The 25,770-nt window shown below is 44.4% G+C and overlaps 2 protein-coding genes across 2 annotated transcripts; both read right to left on the bottom strand.

The window, feature by feature from the left end:
* Positions 1–1,078: 1,078 nt before the first annotated feature.
* On the bottom strand, positions 1,079–12,002 carry LOC142406774 (glioma pathogenesis-related protein 1-like). Its single transcript, XM_075495713.1, has 6 exons — positions 11,709–12,002; positions 7,559–7,804; positions 4,938–5,047; positions 3,209–3,291; positions 1,999–2,025; positions 1,079–1,914 (listed from the first exon to the last, which is right to left on the bottom strand). Exons 1-6 carry the CDS (start codon positions 11,886–11,888, stop codon positions 1,763–1,765), a joined length of 798 nt encoding a protein of 265 aa, XP_075351828.1. The 5' UTR covers positions 11,889–12,002; the 3' UTR covers positions 1,079–1,762.
* Positions 12,003–14,271: 2,269 nt separating this feature from the next.
* Positions 14,272–20,528, bottom strand: LOC142404629 (glioma pathogenesis-related protein 1-like). Its single transcript, XM_075491628.1, has 6 exons — positions 20,257–20,528; positions 17,806–18,051; positions 17,274–17,386; positions 16,393–16,475; positions 15,073–15,099; positions 14,272–14,953 (listed from the first exon to the last, which is right to left on the bottom strand). Exons 1-6 carry the CDS (start codon positions 20,434–20,436, stop codon positions 14,727–14,729), a joined length of 876 nt encoding a protein of 291 aa, XP_075347743.1. The 5' UTR covers positions 20,437–20,528; the 3' UTR covers positions 14,272–14,726.
* Between the last annotated feature and the right edge of the window lie 5,242 nt (positions 20,529–25,770).

The following is a 25,770-nucleotide window of genomic DNA, read 5'->3' as shown; positions in this document are numbered from 1 at the left end:
CCCGTTGTCAGATGAGAGTTTGCCGTATGTGAAGCTCGAGGCTTGGGTCTTGCACAAGAGTGGCAAAAAGACAAGGAGGAAAATAGCTGCTTTTTTTAACAGATAGACCCATGGCCTTGCTTTTGTAATGGGGATTTTTTTTTAAGCACTCTAATCTGCCTAGTTTGGAAGACAGAACTGAGCTTGGTGCTCTCACAAGTAGGCCAGCGTGGGTACTGGGACCCTGGTCACTGGAGTGTGGAAAAGAAACTGCTCATCTCCTGTCTGCAAGTATGATGTCTTGGCTACAGGGGCTCTGGTATATATTAAGGGCAAAGACACATCAAGGGCAAAATTTGGAATTTTGTCCCCAGCCATATTTGCATTTTGAAAAATGGTTTATTCAGGGAATGCTGTGATGCTGAGAGGATTCTATCTGCAAGCAGTTAACTACCTGGAAGAGTAATGTGAGAAACATTACTGGTCCCAGTTCCAGTGCTTTCAGTTGACAACCACCCCAGCAGTGGGGTCGGGAGTGCGTATGCAGAAACACTGACAGGTACTGCAGGGGCAGGACCGCAGAAACGAAGCAGTGAGGGGAACTTCCTGGCTTCCTTTATAGCAGTGTGTGTCTGTGCCCTGCAGAGGGGCATGGTGCAGAGGCAGCTAAACCCGCCTCCGAATAGATATGCATCGCTATGGTCCAGCTGTATGCTTGTGCAGCTCTGCTCCTGCCAGCCTCTGCTCGAGCTGAGTGACTGCGGTCGGTAGAGGACATGCCCAGCTGAACACAGCAGCTGTCCCCACTGCTTTCTGCTTACTCCAGACGTGCAGGTTCCAGGAGACTCATCCCTTGGCAGCTGTTGAACCAAAGGCATAACTACGGGCACAGCGTGATTTTATTTGGAGTTTTATGCCATCTTTCCCAGCATTGTGTTTCTCGGCATTGTGCAGGTTGGAGCTGAACGTGGGGGTTTTTTGTGTACCAGCAGTTAAGCTTTAGATCATGTTGCAAATACACGATTGCCACACATGAGAAGCAGGAAATAATGATTTATTGTTTGAAATAGCAGTCAACCCCCCTATGCTTAGAAAAGAGGAAAGAAAAAACAGGAAAGATCGCAGTGATACATAATAGTGTAAACACAGGTGAAACTCTGTCTTGGCACAGATGAAGCATGTTTAAAAACAAATTCTAAGCAAAGAAAAGTATCAGTGGCCCGAGTGCACTGTGAGACTCAGAAATGCACTGCCTGCCCCAGGATGCAAATGCCAGAGCTCACATGGGTCCAAAAAGTATTAGAAAAACATCTAAATGTAAAACCTGTCCAGGGTACCCTGCATCTTGCTGGAGGAGCGTCCAAGGAGAGACCTCAGTAGGAACGACAGAGGTGCGTGCTCTGCCAGGGGCCTTGGCTGGGGCTTGGGGCCAGGCTCCTGGGCTGGGCACCCTCCAGCCCTTCCTAAGAAAGTGTGGCAGGCAGCTGCCTGCACCTCAGTGCTCTGCCTGGGCAGCGTGCTCCCCTACCCACCAGATCCTGCTCACACCGCTCCACTTCGAAAAAAATACATGGGTAATTTAAAACCAGTTACTGGTTCTGAGCAATGAGAAAGCTGCTTATCAGCTCTCCTAGCTGCTGCCTGCAACGAAGATGGTATTTCTGTACTTCTAAATCACCTGTGGATGCAAATGATGTCTCTACCGATCTTTGTGCTGCCAGTAACTTATGTACAGGGAAGGGATGAGTTGACCTAAGTGCTTTCATGGTCTTCAGCATGTGTGTCACTCACTGGCAGGTGCTATAGACCGGTATTTTGGTAGGAGCCAGGTGGCCAGAATTATCAGTATAAGGAGTAAGGGCCTTAAAGCAATAACGGTGATGCAGTACTCATCACATGCAGGTCTGTCCCAGTCTGGACGCCACCTGGAATCACCTATGAACAAAACAAGTTACTTGTTTTCAAGTATAACTGCACCAAGGGCAACAAATGGAAGCAGTAAATGCTGGTGGTACTTACTAATGACTTTGTCACGCTCCGCATTTTCTGGAGAGAAAAAAGAAGTGACCATCAGCAGACTTACACATTATAAACAATTTAAGTCTAAGCAAAAGGGAATGAAGTGTGAGCCTCACAATGGGCTCGCAAATGCTGCTATGGGAGCTGCGTTTCTTTCCAGGAAGAAGCAAAGACCCGCAGACTTTGGGAGAGCCCTGCAGCGACTGTTCGGGCTTTGCTGAGGAGCACTTGATCACACCATGTTGATTTCTCCCCCCACCAGTGGCTGACATAGAGAGGACTCGCTCCCTCAGGTGCACTTCACAAGATCTCTTTGAGTTTTGCCCAGCGCCTTGCATTTAAGATCCTCAGCCTGTAAGTAATGTTTAACAGTCCCGTGAGTCAGGGACTCCCTCTCCATCCTGCGGTGCTGGTGTTTTAACACCACCTTTCTGCTCCGTTCGTTCGCTGGGCTTGAGTGCTGGGGAGAAGTGTGACTGTACCCTCAGCTCCCCCTGGGGCAGATGTCCACAGCACAGTGCCTTGGCCTTCTTACGGGAATTGCAGAAGGTCTCCTCTCCACCTGACCCCATCTGGCCATCGCAAAGCCAAGGGCCGGTGAATCGGGTGGGCTGCCAGGGGCTCAGGCTGAGCGCCACGTCCCTGTGAAGGGCTCTCGCACCCGCACATGTGCACGTTGCCCTGGCTCCCTCCCAGTGCTTAGGGGAAAGCAGATGGCCTGGCTGATGGTCAGTGGAGCGAGCAGCTTTGGCAGTGCCGTGGCCGTGCTCCCCCCCGGCAGCGGCGCGGTGGGGACAAGGCTCGCTTGGACCTGCACCAGCTCAGGCTGCAGCTCGTGCACCAGGTAATAACCTGGAGGCCCTGGGAGGGGATGTGTATCCCCTTTTGTGCTTCCCATTTGTGCAAGCGGTAACTTCTGGCGGGGGTAATAACACCTTAAACTGCAGCCACTACATCTCCTGCATCATGCCCTCCAGAACCTGAAGAGCAGATCCCATCCCATCCCATCACTTCCTGGGGTAGAAAATAGGCTCTTTCTGCCCTCCTCCCCTCTCTTTGTGCATCACTGCTCACTTGGCTTCTGACTGCAGTTTTTCAGACTATATTTAGGAACAGGAGAGTGCTGTGCCTGCCTCCTGCCATTATCTTTTGTGTGCTCTTTCCCTTTCTACGTGTGCTTAGGGAGGAGGGCTGGTTGTCTTCTACTTACGACACAGCTGGCTGGCACACCGCTCGCCGTTGCAGTCGCTGCACGCTGCTCCCGTCTTGTACGGGTGCACTGGGTAATTCCCACTGCGAAGGAAAGTAACACTGCTCTCAAACTGCCTGGGCTCTTGGCTCAGTATTACCTGCCCACCTCTGATACCGCACCAAATGCAGCTCAGTGCTTCTGCTTTGCTTGGAGCATGGCCAAAGCAAGATTTACAGCGTGCCTCAAACTGCCCATAAATGTACTGAGAGGGATTTTATATGCATGCAATCTCAGCAGTGCTAAACTGCATGGTAAAACCTCTACTTTCAGCAAGGTGAGGCTTTCTTTGCTTGGTCTAAGCTGAAGAAAATCCTTTGGAGTATATTCACTTTAGGAATTGAAATTGTGTATGCATCTTGCTTTGGCCCTTGGCAGAGTTGAAAACAGTTGAAGATTACATAAATAAAGAACTTAAGTTGCTGCTTCTCAAAAGCAACAGCCAGACATTACATTACCGCACTTCTTAGTACGCAACAGCCTGTTTGTGGTGTCCTGACCCAGCAGGGAAGGGCCTAGTTTTAAAGCCCTCTCTAGAGCCCTTCGCCTCCCCGGAGAGCACCCTGCCCGCTCTGCTGGGTGCTGTTGAGGGTTGAAGACACCCCTCCACTTCCCCATGGGGTCCCTGCTGACGCAGGGCAAGAAATCCAGTGTGATTTTGGTCCTCTGCATGATACAGATATTGGCTAAGGGGCAGAAGGAGGAAGGCTTGGCTTGTGTTTTTGGGAGACCCAGGCGTGAGGCTTGAGGGACAGAGAGCATCTCCCAGCAGCACTGGGAGCCTGCTTGCCTGTGCACAGGGTTTCTGCACCATCTAGCAAGTGCTGAGAAGGGAAAGGAGAGGCTGCCCTGGGTGATCAGTGGCTTTTGAGAACCGGCAGAGGCAATGGTCCCCCAGCCCGTTTGGGTGTGGGGCTTCTGGGGAGAGCAGTTTTGTTGCTTTAGCCCAGCAGCAGCTGTGTCATTTCAAGGTATCTGGTCAAGGGTACATATTCTTCAAGGATGAAGCATGGACAACAGGAATGCCAAACTTGCTTGAGTTCATGGGCTGGCATGGCCTTGGCCCAACATGGTATGCATGTAAAGCTTTTAAAGCTCTATGTAGACTGTGGTGGCATTAATTAGCTGGAGAAGGGTAAAAAAGCATCCATCCTAGATGCAACAGATATCCTAGTGACAATGCAGATGAAGCACCTCCAGATAAACTGTTGCCTTGAGGAGCCCCAGCCTCACGAGCAGCCCTCAGCCCCAAACTCTCATGCTAAAGCTAAGACTGCATCTGCAAGCATTGCACACTAATATTTATCCAAACTATTGACCTAGAGGCTTAATTCTGCAGGCACATGTGTAAATATTTTCAGATTTTGGGCTTGCACCTTGGCAACAGTCTGGGGCCCTCTTGGCACTCAGGAGCAAGGGATTAGTTTTCAAGTGATCACTTCAGTACTTTCATTCCAGTATCTTAAATTTTACCCTTTTTACCAGTGCCTCTGCTTTTTGGCTACAATACATAGGCCTCATCTAGCCAAAAGAAGCTGGTTGGACAGAGGTGTACCTCCTTCTCTATTTTGGGGACCGTTTCCTCCCACAAAACACAAGAATGATGGACTGATCTAATAAAGTTGCACATTGTGGGAGGGAAGGGGCAGGACCCCAAACCCTGTGAAATATTTGTGATGAGAAACCTTACGCCGGCCCGTAGTTGCAGATGAAGTGCGCTGCCTTGGTTATGGAGGAGTATGCCACGCTGGGACAGAAATGGACAGCACAGCCAACCTTGTAGCTTGTAGCCCAAACAATCTGCAAAGACAGATAGGTACACTGGTGACAAAGGCTTTGCTTCAGCATCTAAAGTGTTACGGAGAAGACCTGCCCTCCTCTGTTTCATGACAACAAATTGGCTGAGGACCACTCCTTGGGTCAACTTCATGGGGGAAAGCAGCAGTGATGGATCTTGAAATCATAGTTTATTCTGAAAACACCTGATTGTTTTGCACAATTCACCAGGTGTTTATTAAAATGACTGAAAGAAAGAATGACTGGCTGTAACGGGTAGTTTTCCTCTCTTGCAAAGGAGAAGGTCAAGTTTGTCTTCTTTGCTTCGTGGCCCTGTACTCGGTACTGGTGAGGCCACACCTCGACTACTGTGTTCAGTTTTGGGCCCCTCACTATAAGAGAGACATTGAGGTGCTGGAGCGTGTCCAGAGAAGGACAACGAAGCTGGTGAAGGGTCTGGAGAACAAGTCTGATGAGGAGCGGCTGAGGGAGCTGGGGTTGTTTAGCCTGGAGAAAAGGAGGCTGAGGGGAGACCTTATCGCTCTCTTCAACTACCTGAAAGGAGGTTGTAGAGAGGTGGGGGTCGGTCTCTTCTCCCAGGTAACAAGTGATAGGATGAGAGGAAATGGCCTCAAGTTGCACCAGGGGAGGTTTAGATAGGATATTAGGAAACTTTACTTCAGCGAAAGGGTTTTCCAGCATTGGCACAGGCTGCCCAGGGAAGTGGTTGAGTCGCCATCCCTGGAGGTATTTAAAAGATGTTTGGATGAGGTGCTTAGGGACATGGTGTAGTGGTGGTCTTGGTAGTGTTAGGTTAATGGTTGGACTCGATGATCTTAAAGGTCTTTTCCAGCCTATACAATGCTGTGATTCTGTGGCAATCCATTAGCTCTGATATAGCTCCCATGAGGTCTGATTGCCCCCATACTAAATCCAGAGGGGAGGTGTAGGCAAAGTGCCGGAAGGCACGGGTGTTACGGGAGGAGCAGGGAGATGGAGCATGTCCAGGCTGTGGTCCTGCCTTTAAGCATCATGACCACGACCAAGATAATCTAGAGGCGAGGGCACTACATCATCTAATGTACACGCTGTTCGGTTTGGCCCAGCATGCTATATCCAGCTCAAAGATTACAGTGCAGCCAAATACTTCAGTCCTGGAAAAACAGACCCCGTGACAGAAGCAGAGGGGAGGCGAGGGTGCAGTGGTACCCGAGGGCTGTACAACAGCAGCAATGACGGACTACATGAGAGATGTGGAGAGATCCCGCCAGCACAGGAGATGAAGAAACACACTCGCACCTCTGCCGACTCGAAAGGGAGGCTTGGCCCTTTCGGTTGGCGGCTGTTTGGTGCCAGCTCTGGGAAGAGGACACACTGCTTGGGCTCCTGAGGGTGTTCTCAGTGCAGCGGCAGAGCAGAGGCTGTTCCCAACGTCAGCCATAGACAGCTGCATCCCCGAGGACGGTGAAGGACCGAATCACAGGACCCTCCCCGTCCCAGGCGGCCACCGGCTGAGGCACACGCTGGGGATGTGCTCGTGGTAGCTGCAGTAATTGTACCCAGAGGAAACTCCTCTTCTCCACAGCTGGGAAGGAGGGAGAGGAACCAGGCATTCCCCAAAGGTGCAGACCCAAGGGTGCCTCCCAAACTGGGCAGACACGCAGCTTCTAGCTACAGTCACTATCACTGCCGACTCCAAGTGAGAATAATCTTATTTTCTTATTCTCCCCCATGCAACCATCTGGGCTGCTCCTTTACAAACAACGTGGTAAACAGCACTGCGCGTTAGTGCCAGGTAAGGTGCGTTTCACCACAGTTTCCAGATGCTGACTCTTGCCATGTCCTTGTGAGCAAGGTCAAAAAGCAACACACTGTCACCTCTCACGGCTCCTGCATCTAAATATCTTCTCTGCAAGCAAGAACCTGCGCCTGTCGTTCAGACCCCCCACCAGCTTCAGCTCATCTCTTCAAGTCCTAAATGCATATGCGTATCTGCACAGAAAATATTAAATAGCTTCAGGTCAAAATGTAATCCCTAGAGCCACTGTTGCAAGCCGTCCTGTTCTCCCATAGCCGTGGTTAGTTCTTTGGGAATCGTGGTTGAGAAAAATGCACACGTGATGCTTGCAGAGCTGCAGACATCTCTTTACATGCTGGTATTTCCACAGCCCTTGGCATGGCTTGTGGTGCCATGCGGAGGCTGCCTGCCAGAGCTGGGACCTCGTCCCACCACGCAGTGCAGCCCACAGCCATTGCCCTTGCCTGGTTTTTGGCCACTGCTTGCCTAAATCCGACTGCTTGATGGCTATCCTGTTTTCCTCCTGGAAACAAAATACAACTGGCATATTTAAAAAAAAATGCAGTGACTCTTTTCCTTCCTAAAATGGGGACATGAGAACATCTCGTGCACACAGACGGAAAATAAGACTACAACACTTGGAAAACAGTTCATTGAATCTTCAACAGAAATCTGGAGTTTCTGTGTCAAAATGGCAATGCTGGTTCATGGTTTAGATGGAGAAATGCAATGCATACCTGCGTATAGTGGCCACATGTTCCTCTGCAGTTATTGGTGGCATAATTGTAGGCGCTGACCTCGTTGTACCAAGAGGTGATGGCTGCTTGCACAGTAAAATGAGAAAGTGAGCCAGTCCAGAGGTTTTCTCCAACAGGGGTAAATTTGGGGTGAGCCTGCCCTGGATCTTTGAGGTACGTATTATGTTTAAACAGGCATTTCTTTGCCCAAGCTTTCGCGGTCTTTGCCAAATCTGGATCCCAACTCTGCAAAATAAAGACAACTAAAAATCACTTTGGTATCTTAGCAATGCAGTAATTCAGGGCAACTTTCTGGAAAAGCTGCGTCTCAGTACCGTATGTGCTTCATGTTCATTTATTTTTTGCTTCTGCTGGACTTACAGAGCTACATGGTAAATTGGCTTATAGGTTCATTTCTGATTTGAGCTTAGTCACTCATTAAACTTGAGGAAGTTTTTGGGGTGGTGGGTGATCTTGGCTGACTAGTTTGTTGGACACCAAGAGCTGTACATCGGTCAAATACAGTATCTGGGGCGCAATGTGCATTTCCAGGCTGTGCCGGCCATGAGAGAATGTTAATTTAATTTAAACAGTGAATTTACAGGAAATCTGGGTATTGGGGGATATGCTTACTGTACCAATCAGACTGGAGTGCAGCCTCATGCATTAAGGCCACTGCTTGCAGGTCAGGTCACAAGCATGCTGCAATTTTTGGGACAGTTAAAATTCAACCCCTTGGTTTGCACCTTTGTGTTTGGCGGCTTCAAACATTAGTGCTGAATTCGTATTTGTAGAATCACTCATTCACTTGCTATTCAATCCTACAGAAACTGGTTGTTTAAGCAATTGAGTTATATGAATGTCTTTTGTTTGCACTGGAGGTGGCATCTGGTTTTGCTGGGTTTTCTTGTGCACACAACTTGATTGAGCAAATACAGCATTGTACCTCCTGGAAAATGCAGTACCATGAGTGTATGCCAGTACTTCTAGTTACACTTTGTGTCAGGTAAATGAAGTTGTTCAGCACTGCTGAACTATTTTGGATTGGACTTTTTGAAAAAATAAACTTTTCTAATTTGTCCTTTTCTATGTGGATCAAAATATCTCCGTTGCTTCTGCAAACAATGGAATCACTAGAGAAATTGTTTTGAACGGATCAGTAACAGTGACTACGGAAAAGGACTTGCAGGTTGTTAGATTTTATGGCTATGTTTTACATAATATAACTTTTTTGTACTATAGATAAGTGTGAAACAATTTGTGTATGGTTTATGCTACCAATAAGTAATTAAAAATTGCAAGATCATACCAAAATACATCTACAGAGATTTGAAAATACTTTGTAACCTATGTCTTCCATTTCTTCCTATGGCTGACATTTGGAGGGGGTGTATTTTCCCACAAAACTAACACATAAATAATTTGCCTAGGAACTCAGTGTATTGAATATTAAAGGTAAACTTGGGGCAGGGGATCTTATTTCAAGTGAGAACTTGATATTTCCTTAGATGATAACTTTTAGGGACAACGAACAAAATCTGGCATTCTACAGAAGTTATCTTCCAGTCCTAGCATTACTGCAAGTTAAGACAGAGGCTGCAGTTTACATCTTGGCAATGCTCCGAGGTCGCAAGGAGAAGACCATGATGAGAGATGTGTGACAGTGGTGGATGCACCTTAATGCTTCACCGTCTTGTTTTTCACATTCTGCTTTTTAAGAGTCCACCCATCTCTTTTCTCCTTCATCCTATAATAGTGTTAATAATAAGTTTAAAGTTCCATAAAGGTATGCATAATAGTAAGTTTAAAGGTAAATTAGTAAGTTTAAATGTACTTTCTTTTTTTTGTGCTTAAACTGGCTGGCAGTTGAAAAAGCAATGTGCAGAAACTGATAGTTCAGAATGATCTTTAGTTTAACTATAGTTATACTCCTTATTTGCTTATGAAACTGCATTTATACAAAAAGATGGACTGAACTGCGTGGGGAAAAATGCACAGGACAGGGAGGTTTGCATATAATCTATATGCATATAGATATAATCTATATATTTTGCTGTTTGAGAAAATAGTAATTACAATGTTTTTTCCTATGAACTATTTCTCAGTTTTGGTTTTATAACTCAGATGAGTTATAAACTGCTGATTTAGGGAGGGAAAACTGAGCATATGATAAGTGAAAAGTGATGTGAGGCAGCAGTAAGTCAAAGGAGGCTGTTGTGAAGCCCTGATGAAGCTGGTGAGACTCTTTCTGCTGGTTTTGAAGAGCCTAGGAACAGGCCTAAGCAATGCTTTGGGTGAATGGGAAAGGGGTCACATTTGTCAGGTAAAAAAAAGTTAGATGAGCATTCTCATTTTATAATAAAAGTATTACAAATATAGATGGTTGGGCTTTGTTACTTGCAGTTAAAGGAGTTTCTGTCTTGTATTTTCTTTTAAAAACTATTTTTCCAAAAGGTGGAAATGCCCTGAGTTCAGTCTTCATTTTTACATATCTAGGTGGATGGTTATCTACAGCAAAGAGAAGTTCCCTGTGAAATAAAGAAGTAATCTTCTTTTCCTCATTTTTGAAGTGCTAAAGGTCATTCAAAAATGAAGAAATATGCTGTTTTCAATTCCAATGCTTTTACTTTGATAATAGATTTTATCATGTATTGTACTGCTTTCTCCACATTAAATTCTTCCTAGGAGTGGTCATACTTAAGACTAGGGGTTTTGCAGTGTTTTAAAAGAAACTTACCATGATTTAGTTCTTGTTTTATTTGTAATAATCTTTATTTGTTTGTTTGTTTCTTAAGCCATTTTTTTTTCAGCTTTCAGTTCTTTAATTTTTCAAAAGGAAAAATTAGGCACAATTTAAGAAGATGAATACTGCTCTTTTAATACAACATAGCACGATTTTGTTACTGTAGGGCCAGTAAAGCAATCTAGAAAACAGAATCTGGAGCAATAAGTACTGGAAGTTCAGGATGGCCAGCTGAAGAAAGATGAAGTAAAAGACACATCTAGAAGAGAAACTAAATTGTTTCCTGTCAGGCTTGCATCTCAAGCTTGCTGGCTGCTCACTTACCCCTCCCTAATGGGCACTTCTTTTTTAGTGTTTGACAACCAGAAATGGAAAATGAGCTTTTGGGGGGGGGAACTTCTGTTGGGGTGTTGCTGATTACAGACATAGTTCTGTCCTCTTCTGGTGGTGACCATGCAAGATAGTAAGAAAGAGGAGCAAAAGGAAATTAGGACAATCGCTATGGTCCATCTGAGAGATCTGTGGAGATTATCCCAAGAAGAAACATGGTATCTCAAGTATTACCCAGTCAAAAAGGTGATGGATGTTGCAAGAGACAGCTCCCCAGCTACTGGAATTGAACATCTCACAAATCAGAGATGGGCTTCTCAGCCATAAGCCCAGCTTTGTGCACGCATTTACAGCTTCCTCCTTGCTGGGTTTTCCATGTGCCACCCAGCAGGGAGACAAGTGTCACGAGCCATCTGAAATAAGAGGTGGCCACTTCTGGGTATATTTTGAATCATGACAGGCTCTCTTTTGCATGGTGACTGCAGACACTGCCGCCCGACGTGGCCAGGGAGAAGGCAGGGGTGCACAGCGACGTGAGACCTGATGCCTCCAGCGCTCGCTCCTGCTGCACTTGTTGCTTTTTGGCTTCCCCTGCAGCCCCAGCACCTAGGAACAGCTGCTCTGCTGGCTCAGTCTGTGAGAGCCTTGCAAAGAAAGCTTAGAGAAAGCTCTCCAGTGTCATTTGGCAACGGTCTCTGCCCTTGCTGACTCAAGTATGAAAGGTTGTGCTTAGGTCCGCACATAAATTACACCCCAGGCTGTTGAGCTGCGGTGCCTTGGAACGAGGAGGCTTTTCACAGCACAAAACGACAGTGTTAGGTTGAGGGTTGAAATCTTGGGTTTCAAATGAGGAAATTAAGCCAGGCAAAAACTATACACATACCTGATCGTATAAAGCCATCTGATAATCAGAGCCTTTTTCTCTGCTTTAAAAAGAAGTAGCTCTTATGACCCCAGGAGGCTGGGGTTTCTTTCTTTTTTCTTTTTTTTGCATTTGATCACAAAAACAATCTTTGAGAATTGTAAACGCCATCACAATGCTACACACTTGCACGTAAGTCGTGAAGATCCCCTTACCATGTAGAGCATGTTGCTGGCTGGTGGATTCACTCCAGACCGGAATCTGTTATGGGTTTGCACACATTCCTCAATAAACTTTGGATCTCCAACATCAGGCAACGTCGGTGGTTCATAGGAGTCAGAGGAACGACAGAAGTGCAGTAAAGCCAGCACACAAGCAGAAAATCTGCTTGTCATGATTCTCAGCCTGTGGTCTTCCAGCTTTAAGAGCAGAGTGTTTCAGCTGTACGAGGTGGTTTTAGCTCCACCAGCAGCATTTTGCTTGGAGGGCTTGTGGGCTGGACTTATCTTAGCCACGGTAATTGAATATGGCATTGGTCACAGGAAATGAGTCATATTTCAGGAGTGTTGCTATGAGAATAAGGAAATGAAGCTACAAGCTCACATCAGAGCTGTGGCAGCTTTGTCTCTGTCTTTTTTGTCTTCTTTCTTTAATTGTGCTGGGCAAGCTTCTTCCCTTCTGTCCTTCGGGCTTCTTTGTTTTTGTTTCTTTGGCCCCACCATCCCATCCATAGCAATCACTATGGATTGCAGTAAGGTTTTGGATACATTTTCTGCTTTTCATGAAAATAGCATTGCTGTTAAGGCTGTTACTCTGAGCCAAAATGCTGTGAGAAATAATTGATTTGAACTATGACTTTTACTACAGTATGAACAGTCACTTTGGTTGTACCGCAAGTTACTGGAGGGGTAAGTTTGGCTGAGAACTGCAATTTAAATATGCTGCAGTTATTGATGCGTTTCTCCTGTGACCACACGCTTGTGCTATGTGTTGCCATAAATTTCTCCTCCCAAGCTTTAGCAATTCATAATTCATTCCCTACAACCCAAGCCCCCAGCAGAGGTGGGTGCTATGAAGGTTGGTGCTGTCTTGTGCCGGGTACCTAGCACCTACACTGGGTTTCACAGCCAGGAGTTGGGAGCTGATGTCCCATGCATGTTGCCTCCGGTGCCCAACACTCCCTGCTCAGACCCACCACCATCACCACCCTCTTCCTCACACTGCCCTGAACTATGACTTGTCCATCAAGCTCAAGCCCTTTCCCACAGTCCCAGCCTGGACATCTCCATGGCAATGAGGTTGAGTTTCTTCCCACTCCAGGTTTTGTTTTAGGAATCTGCATCCTTTGAACAGCTGGGTGTGGGTCCCACTTATCAATCCTGTGCATGCAGTCCTGTAGGTGTTGGGGCTGGTGGCAAGGCCACATGCAGGTTGGTGGTCTGGGGTCACACCGTGAGCCTGCAACAGCAGCCCCACCAGCACACATTAGGTCCTGTGGGTCGCACATCTCCAGCTATTCACGGGGAGACTGCTTACAGGTGAAAAGGCCCTCTGAGGGAATCGTGGATGAGAAACACTGTGCTTGCAGCTCCCCTACGGGCCACTTTTTAGAGCAGAATAATGTGGTGGGTTGACCCCTGCCAGCAGCCAAGCACCCACACAGCCGCTCGCTCACTGCCCCTTCCCCAGCAGGACAGGGGGAGAAAACAGAAAGAAGAAAAGTGAGAAAACTCATGGATCAGGATAAAGACGGCTTAATATATGTGTGTGTGTGTGGGGGGGAGAACAAACAAACAAACAAAAACAAAAACCCCAAGTGATGCAAAGGCAATCACTCACCACCCCCAATGGCAGACTCATGCCCAGACAGTCTCTGAGCATGGGCCACTCTGGAATCCAGCCCCCCACCTTTCTTCTTCTTCTACCCCAGGTTTTTTTTGCTGAACACAATGTTATATGATACAGAATATCCCTTTGGTCAATTTGGGTCAGCTGTCCCAGCTGTGTCCCATTCCCAACCACTTGTCCCCAACTTGCTGTTGCTAGATAAGAAAGATGGCAGCAGACAAGAACTGACAATTGTGAAATTACATATGTATCTTCTTACATGGTGACATTTTGCAGCATATGACAAGAGCCCAAACATTTGAGGCTCATATTTATTCTGTGGGATGCCGTGCTCCTTCAGAGCTGCAACGTGGCTCAGAATTTGAGTCACTGTGTTCTCAAAACATTAGGACTAAGACAAAGGAGGAGAAGCAGCTTTAAATATTGATAGCACAGTTATGCATTGCTAGTATCAGCCAGTATCTCTTAGCTTGAAAGATGGGTTTGTTTCCCTTACTAACAAATGTATATAGGAACAATAGGGGTCAAGGGTTAAATGTCTCTAAAAACAAACTGAATCCATCAACAGTTTGGGCTTTTTTAATGAGGCTGAGATCTTCCATTTCTGAACCAGAACCTGTCCTGGGCCCATTTCATTTTCCCTCTCCTGATTTTCCTCCCTGCTTCCCCCTCCTTCCCCTGCCTGCAAGCTCAGGATGGCTGTCATCTACTCTGCATTTCAGATTTTGTCACCATCTCACATCCTAAAATTAAGCTCTCCCCATTGACACTCCATCTTGATCCTTGCTCTATCAACTTTCCCTGGTATTCTTCTAGCTATGGAGGACAAAGCTTAACTCTGAGAGGAGAAGAACAGAATAGTACACCTGACAATAAAGTGACTTTAATGGAGACTGACACACATAGGCTAAATGGAGTAAAGGACAAGCTTTACTTTTCCTGTTCTTAAAAATAATACATACAGTTAAATCTCCGTTATCTGGGGAAGGCGATGTCTGGGATAACTGAAGGTTAATGGAGATGAGTTATTGCTTCTTTTGGATCTTCTGTGCCACTTCAGACATGTCTTTGTGATGCTGCAGGTTTCCAGGAGGCTTGCTAGCATGTATAGTAATATACAGTCTATGTGGTTCCCCTAGCAATCTACTCCTGAGGCAGTGCTAAAAGGCTCGTGCAGATGGAGGAGCATCTTGCAGCTACTGCCAATAAATTACACTACTCTATGCACAGCCACTTGTATCTTGCCTTGGGTGAAGAAGAAGCCTTTTCTATGCTGGATAAACATCACAAGGATAATGGAGAGATGACCGAGTGTTTTTGCATTTGCATGCATTTCTCTGAGAGTGATACAGCAGTAGGGTCACTATCAGTATCTTAATTGATCATTACTCATAAAAAAATGTGTGTGGAAACTGCTGTTGGACTAAAAGAACAGCACCAGCACACAGTACCAAAAACAGTGGCCTTAAAATCGAAACACTAAGACAGTACTGGTCACAAGAGGGACGCGGATGCTCAGCAGGTGGGATGTACGGGGGTGCGGGAGGCCTGGGGGTATGGGGCCGCGGTGGCTGGGGCTTTGTATCCCAGTCCGGATACCAGTAGGCATAATCTAAAAAACAGTGAAGAAACAGTTGTTACGACCCATCAAGCTTAGCCATTGTCGTGGTTTAACCCCAGCCAGCAACTAAGCACTTATAGGAAAGCAATTAAGAACAATTTGATACGTACTTATCAGCTTCTCACGTTCTGTATTTTCTGTAGAGAGAGCAGAAAAGGGAATAAATGTATCATTCGGTGGTGGTTCTTAATGTAAAGAGGTAAGCCATTGCTGCTGCCTGGCTGATTGCACTGATGATGCCAGTCAGTGCTTAAAACATCCTGCAAGGGGGAAGCAGGCCAACAAGAGCAGGTTCCCAACTGGCGTGGGGCTCATATTTTTATTGAGTTGAAAGAGAAGCAGAAAAGAAGCAGCTGTATTAGGAAGAATTTGTGGTATGGGGAGGAGGCAATAGCAAATAAAAACAAAACATGGAATTTATTTAAAATTGATACACAACCCAAATTTAAGTAGTTACAGACAGACAGATATAAGTACTAAATTTATCACAGAAGTACACCTTTACTAAGAGCTTTGATGCATTTGCAGGATTGCCTATGTGCATCTTATTGCAATTGCTGATTTGCTTTATAGGAGAATATGGTAAAACGGGTTGTAGGATCTAGCACTTAATTTTTAGAAACTCCCTTCCACCTCTCCCTCCCCCTAGTCTTTGAGATGTTTCTGGTTTTCCTGTGATGCATCAGTCTGAGACCTCATGATGAGTCAGCCAGGATATCACAGAAGAAAATAAGAATAACAAATGCTCAGTTATATCTACAGCTGAAGCTATCTAGCGCCTGCCTCGTAGACACCATCCCCATTAAACCTCTGTATAAAATTCATATTTGATTTAAGACATTGTTGCATGTCCTTTCATCTCTGTTTATTTAAAACACTATTTCTGACTAATTTGGGACTAGGTGTAATGACATAAAGGTCCACAGCTGCAGACCGCCGTGGAAAAACAAGCTCTCACAGCTGTATTTCAGAAAACTGTGGAAGTTAGAAATAAGTGTGCTTTTCAGTATAGTCTTATTATTGGTTCAGAACGATAGTTTTCTGGAAAATGTGATAGAACATACTAAACAAGCAAGAAAGCAGAAGTTAAATATACCATTTCTGCTAGGAAAGAAGAACCAGACGGGGAATATTTGTTGGGGCTGCTGTTTTAGATTTGACTTCCTGATCAGATAAAAGGCAGAAAGTAGTCTAACTGACACTTCTCTTCATCAGAAACTCTGGCTTCTACCTCTGAGAGCCTTCAATAGCAAAGTATTTCAATTAATTCCTTCTTATACTATTCTTACCAGGGTTTGGTACTGTTGCTGTGTGGTGGGCTACAGACCCACTATGTACTTAGTGCAAATTGACTCACTGCTACACTTCCACTGATAATTTTGCCACTTTTCTTTCTATGCAGTTTTCTTAGTTGATCGTTTTGGTCTTACCACAGAGCTTGTCTACACACTTCTCATTACCGCATCCACTGCATGGTTGACCTGCTTTGTATGGTTTTCTTGGGTAATTCCCCCTGCAAAGCAGAAGAACAGTATTTTGTTAGCTCAGTCATTTGAAAACCAATTTAAATACATGGTTTCATCAGATTGTTAGAATAATTTATCATGAAAAGCTGTTATTGGGGGGGGGGGGGGGGGGGGGGGATATACCTTTATCCAAAAACTGATCATTGCAATTGTTTGAAATTCCTTTCAGATCAGATTAAAGCTGTCACTGGCATGGGGAGCAGCTACCTGGTGACTCTCACCATTTGAAATTAATGAGACTTCTCAGGCAATACTGTATTATTCAGTGTAAGCATACAGGAATCTGCCTCTAGTCCCTCATTACCCACCTGTATTTTAAAAACAAAACTGTAAAAGGTAAGTCCAGAAATTGCAAGGTATGAGACAAACTAGAGGACTGTCTTCTTTTTATTTCTTCAAGTAAAATACCTTGTTTGAAGTTTGGGTGGGGCCATAGGAAAATGTAATCTTTCTCAAGTGGAAAGCTTGCACCTTCCCTACTTTTCCTGCAGAGACTGAAGTCAAAACAGATCTTATTTCACCACTCTTGGTTATGGCGAGTGCTCTCAGCTGGGATCTGCTCGCCTGCTTTTTTAGGAAGGGATTTTCTGCAGCTCCGACTATGTCCAGCAGCTTCTGCTCTCAATAGCTGGTGGAAGTTTCCCTTGGACTGGTGACATGTGGACATAGCTTCTTCTGAAATTTATTACAACTGCTCCCATCATTGTTGGCATCTGATAACCAGGTCAGTTATAGGATATTTAAAAAATAAAAAACCTAAACCCCAAATGCCATAATTAACTTACGCTGGCCCATAGTCGCAAACAAAATGTGCTGCTCTGAAGAGTCCTGGAAAATTTTCAACTGTACTGCAGAAGTGAACTGCGCAGCCAACTTTGTAACTCTCTGCCCAAACAACCTGAAGGGCAAAGGGAAATGTGTGATGCACCAGTTCAAAGGCTGAAAAAGCAACAGCATTAAGGGAGGAAGAAGAAGGGAAGGATCTTGTGGAAGTTTAAAACAGCTGACACAGGAGCAGCATCAACAACCCAAAGGGCAGCTGAGACAAACGACTGATTGAGAGATGTTTTTATATTTATTATCCGGCTCCCCTGGAAACGTGAAATTGTCAGGGGGATAATCCCTTTCCACTATTACTGAAAATAGGACTCGGACATCCCTGGGGCTTGGAATATTTATTTCCAATCTCATGCAGCAATAAACTGGGGGGTAAAAACCCTTGCTGTCATTCCTGTTCCAAAGCAGTCTGTTCCAAGCCTTTACTTGGATTTGCTGTGAAACCATTGCATTATAAACCATTGGGCATGTAGGACTCACCTGGGTGTAGTGACCACACATGTCAGCACACGCCCTGGTGTTGAAATCATAGCTCTTAACTTCATTAAACCAGTCAGTGACAGCTGCATCCACAGAGAAGATGGTGGCTGTGCCAGTCCAGATGTTTTCTCCAACAGGAGTAAAGGTGGGGTGCACCTTCCCTGGCATTTTAAGGTAGCTATTGTGCTTAAACTTGCACTTCTTTGCCCACGCTTTTGCAGTTTTAGCTAAAGCAGCGTCCCAGGACTGTAGAAAAGGAAGAAAACATACTATAACCTCCACTGCAGTGACTTACTTGAATTCAAACATTTTTAAACAGAAACTTGTAAGGATTCTTTTCCCCTTTTCTGTTTCCCATCCCTGCGTTCAGTTTCTTTCTCTGACTTGACTTTTCTACTCCCATAGCAAAAGCAAATTTTTTTCTTCCTTCTCCCTTATATATTGCAGGATATGTAGTATCTATCCGCTGTCCTGTGGCATCTGACTTGTTAAAATATTTAACAGTCTTTAAGCTGCTAGGCCTGAGAGGAGGTAACTGGGTGAAACCCCCAGCCTTAGAGGGGCTAGAGGGACTTTATGCCTAGGAGCTGTTGGCTGTCCAGAGATTTGCACTTTGCAATTATCACTAGACCAGATAGGAATTCTGTTCTGCTGGCCAGGATGGAGAGAAGAGTCACAGCTGCTCCCTTCCTCAGCCCCTTCTGCCTCTTTGCTCTTCTCCCTCCTCAGCATGTGGCCAAAGCAAATAAAAGGCTCACTCATCTCTGCTGGGCTGAGGAGGAACCATTCCCATCTGGAGAGGCACAAATGATAATTTGAGAAACCAGTCCATGAGACTTGCAGAAAGATTTTATGCCACTGAATGACCAAGCAATAAAATGGCAATTAAAATTCAGTATAGAGAAATGTAAGTTAAAGGATGTGTTTAAAAAAAAAAACAAACAATTTTGACTGCGTGTTCATAATGACAGGTTTGAAGCTGGCTATTACCACTTGTAAATCAGTGTTTAGAAGTAGTCTAAAAAGCAAATAACGTGTTAGAAATTCCTTGAAAAGGAATGGGGTATAAAACCAGGGATATAATTACACCACTGTAGAAGTCCTGTTAAATGCTGTGTGCAGCACCCCACCTTCAGAAGGGGACACTAGAACTGGAAAGGGCAGAGAGAACATGAAGGAAGATTATAATCTTCAAGTATGGAGGGCTTTCATAAAGCAAGAGAGAGTGCTCTGCGGCTTTGATCAGAGAGAGCTGGACATCTTGTGTGAAGTAGGTAAATAAGCAATGATTACTTGCTCCTTCCAATACAAAGACCAGAGACTATGAAATGAAGCTAGGAATTAACAGGTCCAAATCAAATGCAAGGAAATATCTTCACACAACTTGTGGTTAGGCTGTGCAGCTGTTTGCTACACGATACTAGGGATGATAAAAACTTGCATGAGCTCAAGGCTGAAAAAAAATCATACAAGAAAAATCCATTAAGAGCTTTTAAATACAATGCAACACCTTTGATTCAAGAGGTTTCTATATATTTGTCCTGCTGTTGTTCCAGGCTTGCTGGTTCTTTGACCTGAGCAGCTAAGTTTGCTCTTGTGTGCTAGCATTTTAAATTAAACATTGTTTTTTAAAACGGCGGGAAATGAAAATCACAAGTAGTCTGAATTTTACCCCTTTATTATGAACTTCCTTTCATAGAAATGTTTCGTATTGTGCATGCAGTTATGCATTTAACTTCCTTTTCAGCGATGCAGCACTGCTGGAGGGCTCAGAGTAACGGCATGAACTGACTGGGGTTACCTCCCTCAGCTATCTATCTACCTTTTGCCTTATGCATTCCACTGAACAAGCTGAGACCTATCCATGGCCTGTTCTGATACCCACTGTGTTTATAGGAAGCTCTGCTTTCCAGCCCAGGTATTAGTATCCCTACTCTTCAAACCCTGCTACAGCATATGAAGATCAGGTATCTAAATGGATGTCTTGGCAAGTCCCTGTCTTCAACACATGTTCTAGATTGGAAGAAACAAGGGGAGATGATAGATTTTCAACAAATCCTGTTGTGCATATTGCCTTTTCAGGAGCTTTTTAATACCAAACATCTTCCCTCTATGAAACCTGGACTAACATAAAACAGATTACTATCTCTTTTAGAAAGAGGTAAATGAAATGCTGAGAACTGAACGCTATTTTTTGCAATACAGCCCTTTGCTCTGGCTGGAGTTTAGAGTAGCAATCCATCCCTAAACAAAGAATTCCCTTCAAATTAAAACTGAACAATACTGTGAAAATTAATGTCTTTTCTATCTCCTACAAAGAACTAACATACATAGTACAGGAATGATTGACAGAAAGGGAAAGAAAAGCACAAAGCAAATGAAGAATAAGATGGGCTAAATCAGCAGCACAGTCTATATTAATTTTCAAACAGATCATGAACGCCTCCTTACCATGCGAAACATATTGCTGGCTGGTGGATTCACTTTGGATCGAAATGTGTTGTGAGCTCTCACACAGTCTTCAATGAACTTTGCATCTTCTATGTCAGGCAAGGGATATTGTGGATAAGCATGACGGCAAGCAAAGAGATCCAGTAAGAACCATGCAGCAAAGAAAAATGTGATTTTCATAATTCTTCAATGCTTTCAGTACTATTTTTTTTTAAGTTTTTAAAAGAAAAAACTCTTAGGTGGAGATAATACTGGCAAGCAGTTCTTAAGAGGTTGTCCTGTGGGTGTGGAAGCACTTGAAAGTGTCAAAGTAACAGGAACTGAAATTGCTTCATAAGATGTAGCTCTATCTGACATCATAGCTGGCTGTCAAAGGGTAAACTGTGAAACAGGCATCGGCTGTGCATATTAGTGAGGAGCAACACTCCAGGTATAATTCTGCCTTTTCTTTGAGTGTGCTCCATTCTGGTCGACTGCCAAACCATTCTGTGATTGTAGGTCTTATCTGAAGAGATGCTGCAGAACAGCTTTCCTAAAACCTGCATGAACTGTAAAAATCATAGCTTTGACAAAATGCAAATCCACTGTTCAGCTGATTTTCCTACAGTATAGCTTAGTCATACTAGCTCAATTACAATTAGTTTGCAGGACCTTGCTTCCATTTCAGAATTACTCTAGGGAAAAACAGAATTAGGGAAGCTGCATATATTGAAATTTGACCTCACCACAAGAAAAAAAAGTTCCTGAACAGCAGCTTGCTGCAGAACAGACCTTCTGACCTGGTTTGGTGTGTAACAAAAGTATGCAAGAGCCTAAGAACAACCATATGTTTTAAGAGCTAAGGCCTTGTAACTCAGATTTAGATAAGTTTACAGACAAAATATGTTGCAGATTGTAAACAACGTTCACAGGTCTGATTCTCTGCTCAGTTTTGCAGGTCAGGCCTTATCGTGCTGCACACTTGTGGAAATTACCATTCTGGTGTTGCTTTCTCTGTTTGTATGACGGCTTTACCCTCTTAAATAATACCCTTGATTTGCTTCAGAGTCTTGTAACAATCCATACACCTAATTCAGATAGGCTGAAGGAGCTGTAGCCCTCCAACACCATCATAGCTATACCTATCTAGGCTATTAACGGGAGGCATGTAATTAAATGTTTCTCTGTGTGCATGTGTTTATGGATGTCCATGCATTACTAACTCTCCACACCCTCCTCTTAGCCCTGTCATGATTTGTTGACCAATTTTATGAAGGTAGCAGCAGCTGTAAAAGGCAACAAAGTTGGGGGGGCCTTCTGGTGTTTTGGATCTTTTGGGAAAGAAATAAAAAAGGGGCCTCCAATTATTCTTGTTGGACAGGCTTAACACAGCCCTTACCAATAAACAGCCCTCAGAGGCACAAGAGACCTGGACAGAGAGGGAACTGAACAAGTATTATCATTTTTTCCCCTTTTCTTTTACAAGTTTTCTGTGCTTTGAAACTCTCCCAGTAAGATCACCGATTTTTTCTCTAATACATGATTTGTTTAAAAGAGACCAAGCTGAAGTGGTCAGTGGGAGGAGACTGGCCACTTCCTCTTTCTCTGTGGGCACAGCAAGCTGGGTGCAAGATGCTTTTGATCCTGTCATGTCCTTGATGAAAAGATGCATGAGGCACTACCGATCATCTCAAGCTCTCACCTCCCCTTGGCAAGTAAAGGGAAGCAGGTGGTGAAGCACCCACCCTGACACAACTCCAGCCCAAGGCAGTAGTCGCACTTGCAGCCCAGCTGCTGGCTTTTAGCTCTAATTGCTTTACCTGTTCCTCTGTCAGTGGTTGGCTGGGGCTCCATCTGCCTCCAGAACATGTATGTGATGGTCATGACCTCACCCACATTTACTAGATCCACCTGCTGACTCTGCCTCCTGGTGTACCACTGACAGTGCCAAGGTCCCTCGTCTAGCAGGTGAGGTTTCTGTTCTCTTCTGCTGTCATGCTCTATCCCAGAAACTGCGTGTGGGTATTGGCAAAGGCGATAGAGCCCTCAGCTGTGGTGGGACATTTTAAAATGTATGGGAGGATGGCCTCCTGCTGGCATTGGTGACTGCTGGTCAGGCTGGGATGGTGAAGGGGCTCTTGGGAGGGAGGCTTCTTCTTGTGGGTGCCATTACCTTCTGTCCTACCAAAGGACAGAGGTTGGTCTCTCCTGTCAGCTGCTACAAGGACCTTCCACTCCACCATGTGTGAAGACCACAAGGTACCATCCAGGTGCCACTGGCAGTATGGGGTGTGTGTAGAGCACCAGGTAATGGAGAGATCCTTAGATAGAATGGTGACAGTTTAGATCACTATGGTGAATGGCCCCCTCCCCTGCTTCTAAACTGAACGTAGGCGGCTTGCCCACTGCTTTGCTTCCTTTGGAAGTCAGCTTGCCTCTTTTCTAAACCAAGGTCAACTGACTTCCGTTTACTGCCAGTTATTACCTTCCTCCAGCTGAATATTACCTTGAAACTAGAAAAAAAAGTATGTTTTCTCTTTCTTTTTCTTTTCTAATAATGCCCATGCAATCTATGAGAAACCAAAGCCTTTGGTCAGCTAGACTTAATGTAAAACCATAATTATATTACAACTACATGCAATTTGCACAAAAATTATCACCACACTAAAAACTGCACCATTAATTTAGCAATGCAGTGAGCTGGCAGTTATATATGCGTACAGCTGAAATTCTGTGCTTGGAAACTGAATTGAGACCTTTATGAAGTAGGAAATTTTGACATATCCAGGATAGTCCAGGTTAGAAGATGCTTTCCTGCAGAGATGACTCTGGCTCCATCTAGTGATGCTGTCTATAATTATAAGCAGAAGTCCAGCCTGCCCTCAAGCATTTATAACCAATTTTTTCACAAGGGAGTTATAATCCTTTGCCAGCATTAATCAGTGGATCTTGTAAACCAGATGAAAATTAAGCTTTGGGATTTGGATATCACATTATATTTGTCTGGACAGTACAAGCATTGCCTGTCCCTGCATAGATCTCCAGTGAAATTTAGCACAATGAGCTGGGTATGGGCAGAAAGCTGTACAGCTCAATGATTTTGAAAAAAAATCCCTGTGTTTACATCTCCCTTTCTCACTTCTCAGCTGTTTCCCGTTTAAAATGTCTGGAAACATAAGATTCTTAGTTTTTCCCTAATGTATGATTCAGTCAGAGGACTAAAGGCTGGTGGATTACAGACTATTAGAGAAATCCAAGATGCCTGGGAATCTGTAAAATTACATGTAATTTTGTGCTCAAATAATCAACTTCCTCGCAGAGTACTGTTATTTGTGTTGGGGAGAGAATCTGTTTGTCCTTGACTTACTAGGTGCAGCTGAACAAATGGGTGGATCTGCTGGGTTTTCTTGTTCTGTCCACAGGATTAAGCAGCTGCAAGATCACTTGGCCTTCCAGACCTGTGAATAAACTAATATTCTGACAGGCATTGCTACTTCTATTACACAATTTCACGTCAGGGCAGAAAACAGATTAATTCAAAGGACGGTGGTGGTACTGGATTTCCACAATAATTATTTTGTAATAATGTGTTTTGTAATTGTTCATTAAAATTTAAAAAAATCTTGCAATTATTTTGTAATAATGAGGCTGTGAACAGCCTCACAATTACCAGGGGAGGCCATTGGTATGTGGTTGGACTGCAGGTAGTTTTACTGTAGTTTTGGTTAGGGGAATTTGTACAGTGCTGTTTGCTGCAACTATGCCCCTTGGCCTCACTGAGCAAAATCACAATGCATTGCTTGCTGCGTTCTCTGAACAAAGTACCAGGATGTCATACGGACCAAAGCACAAGAGGTTGGTAGGTCTTCTTTCCCCTGTGGTGCCTACCTCCTGCCAGTCAAGATGGCCCCTTATCACATCTCCTTTGCCCCTCAAGGATCGCCTGTTTCACTCCCTCCTCTCAACCAAAGGATAAGGGAAGTATGCAGTGCCAAAGGCTGTGTCCTCCCTTTGGTGATAGCTCTGCTAGATTGTGAAGGGAAGATGGATAGGCAGTGATAGTGCTGTAGAAGACAGCGGTCTCTTGAACCATATAAATACCTGAAGGGAGGGTGTACAGAAGACAAGAGCCAGGCTCTTTTCAGTGGTGCCCAGTGACAGGACCAGAGGCAATGGACACAAACTGAAACACAGGAGGTTCCCTCTGAACATCAGGAAACACTTTTTTACTGTGAGGGTGACCGAACACTGGCACAGGTTGCCCAGGGAGGTTGTGGAGTCTCCATCCTTGGAGATATTCAGAAGCTGTCTGGACATGGTCCTATGCAACCAGCTCTAGCTGTTCCTGCTTGAGCAGGGGTGTTAGACCAGATGGCTTTCAGAGGTCCCTTCCAACCTCAACCATTCTGTGATTCCTTGATGGAGCCAAAGCTTCAGCAGGTTGTGCAGGGTGAAGGATTTAGCATGATCTCAACAACATACATACAGGAAGCTTGTTACAGAGTACCAGCATATGCCTAGCTGGACAGGATCTCTGGTTATCTTCCTTGCCCTTCATACATGATTTAAATTTCTTGAACTTAAATTACTACAATTTGCCACATTTGTTTCTTTCTTTTTAAATTCAAGGCATTTGAAAAATGAGAAGGCTTTTCTGCTGTCCATCGTAAGCCTCTTTTCACAGGATAACACCAGAAATGGTTTGTGCATGGCAGCAGTACAGAAGTGTGAAATTTCAAGAACCACTATAATACTATTGGAATATTACAGAATAATACTCAGGAATCTCCTGAGAGAAGATACAGCAAGCCATTACAGTCCACATCCATGCTGTTTTTAAAAAGGGGATCTTGGAATGAACTATCTTCTCAGCCATTCATAGATTTCCTCCCAAAGACACCAAATGGGGGAAAAGGGCAAACTATATGTATTTTGTGTGGACACCACAAGACCCAGCATTGAGGACAGAAACCTTATATCACAAGTTCAGGAAAGCAGAATTTAAAAATATTTTCACGGACGAAAAACTACTTCATTTATTGAAACCGGATCTGATGGCATCACTATCTGCACATCGTTCAGTGTTGCAAATGCCACACTGCTTAGCTCAGGAAAAACACTAAAACTATGTCTCAGATGAAAGGCCTACTATCAGCCTGGCATAAATATGGCCAGTAGTAACCGAGGTTTTTCTAAAGCTTTGGGAGACTGCAGAGCTTTTTTTCAACTTTGCCTTCTCTCCAAGGCATACTCTGATTGTTGCAGGCCTAACTGTAATGGAGTTACTAAATGACAAGAAGGACGGTTATTCCCAGGGATAGGAATTACTGTGTTAGATACGAATTTCTTCCAGTCTATCTCACAGCTCCAAGTAGGAAAACTCATGTTTTACTAACTGAATGTAAATGGAGGGGTTTTGTTTGTAAAAAGGCAGCATCTTAAAACTATGCAATATTAACACTTTAAAACTTGAAAGAGCTTTACTGTACTACCAAATTTTGTATTTCAGGTACTAAGGAAACTTTTTTTCCTTAC

This window comes from Mycteria americana, chromosome 1 (assembly GCF_035582795.1).
Source record: "Mycteria americana isolate JAX WOST 10 ecotype Jacksonville Zoo and Gardens chromosome 1, USCA_MyAme_1.0, whole genome shotgun sequence".
NCBI lineage: Eukaryota > Metazoa > Chordata > Aves > Ciconiiformes > Ciconiidae > Mycteria > Mycteria americana.
Note: the sequence above shows the minus strand (reverse complement) of the source record. Positions and strands in the feature narration are given on the sequence as shown.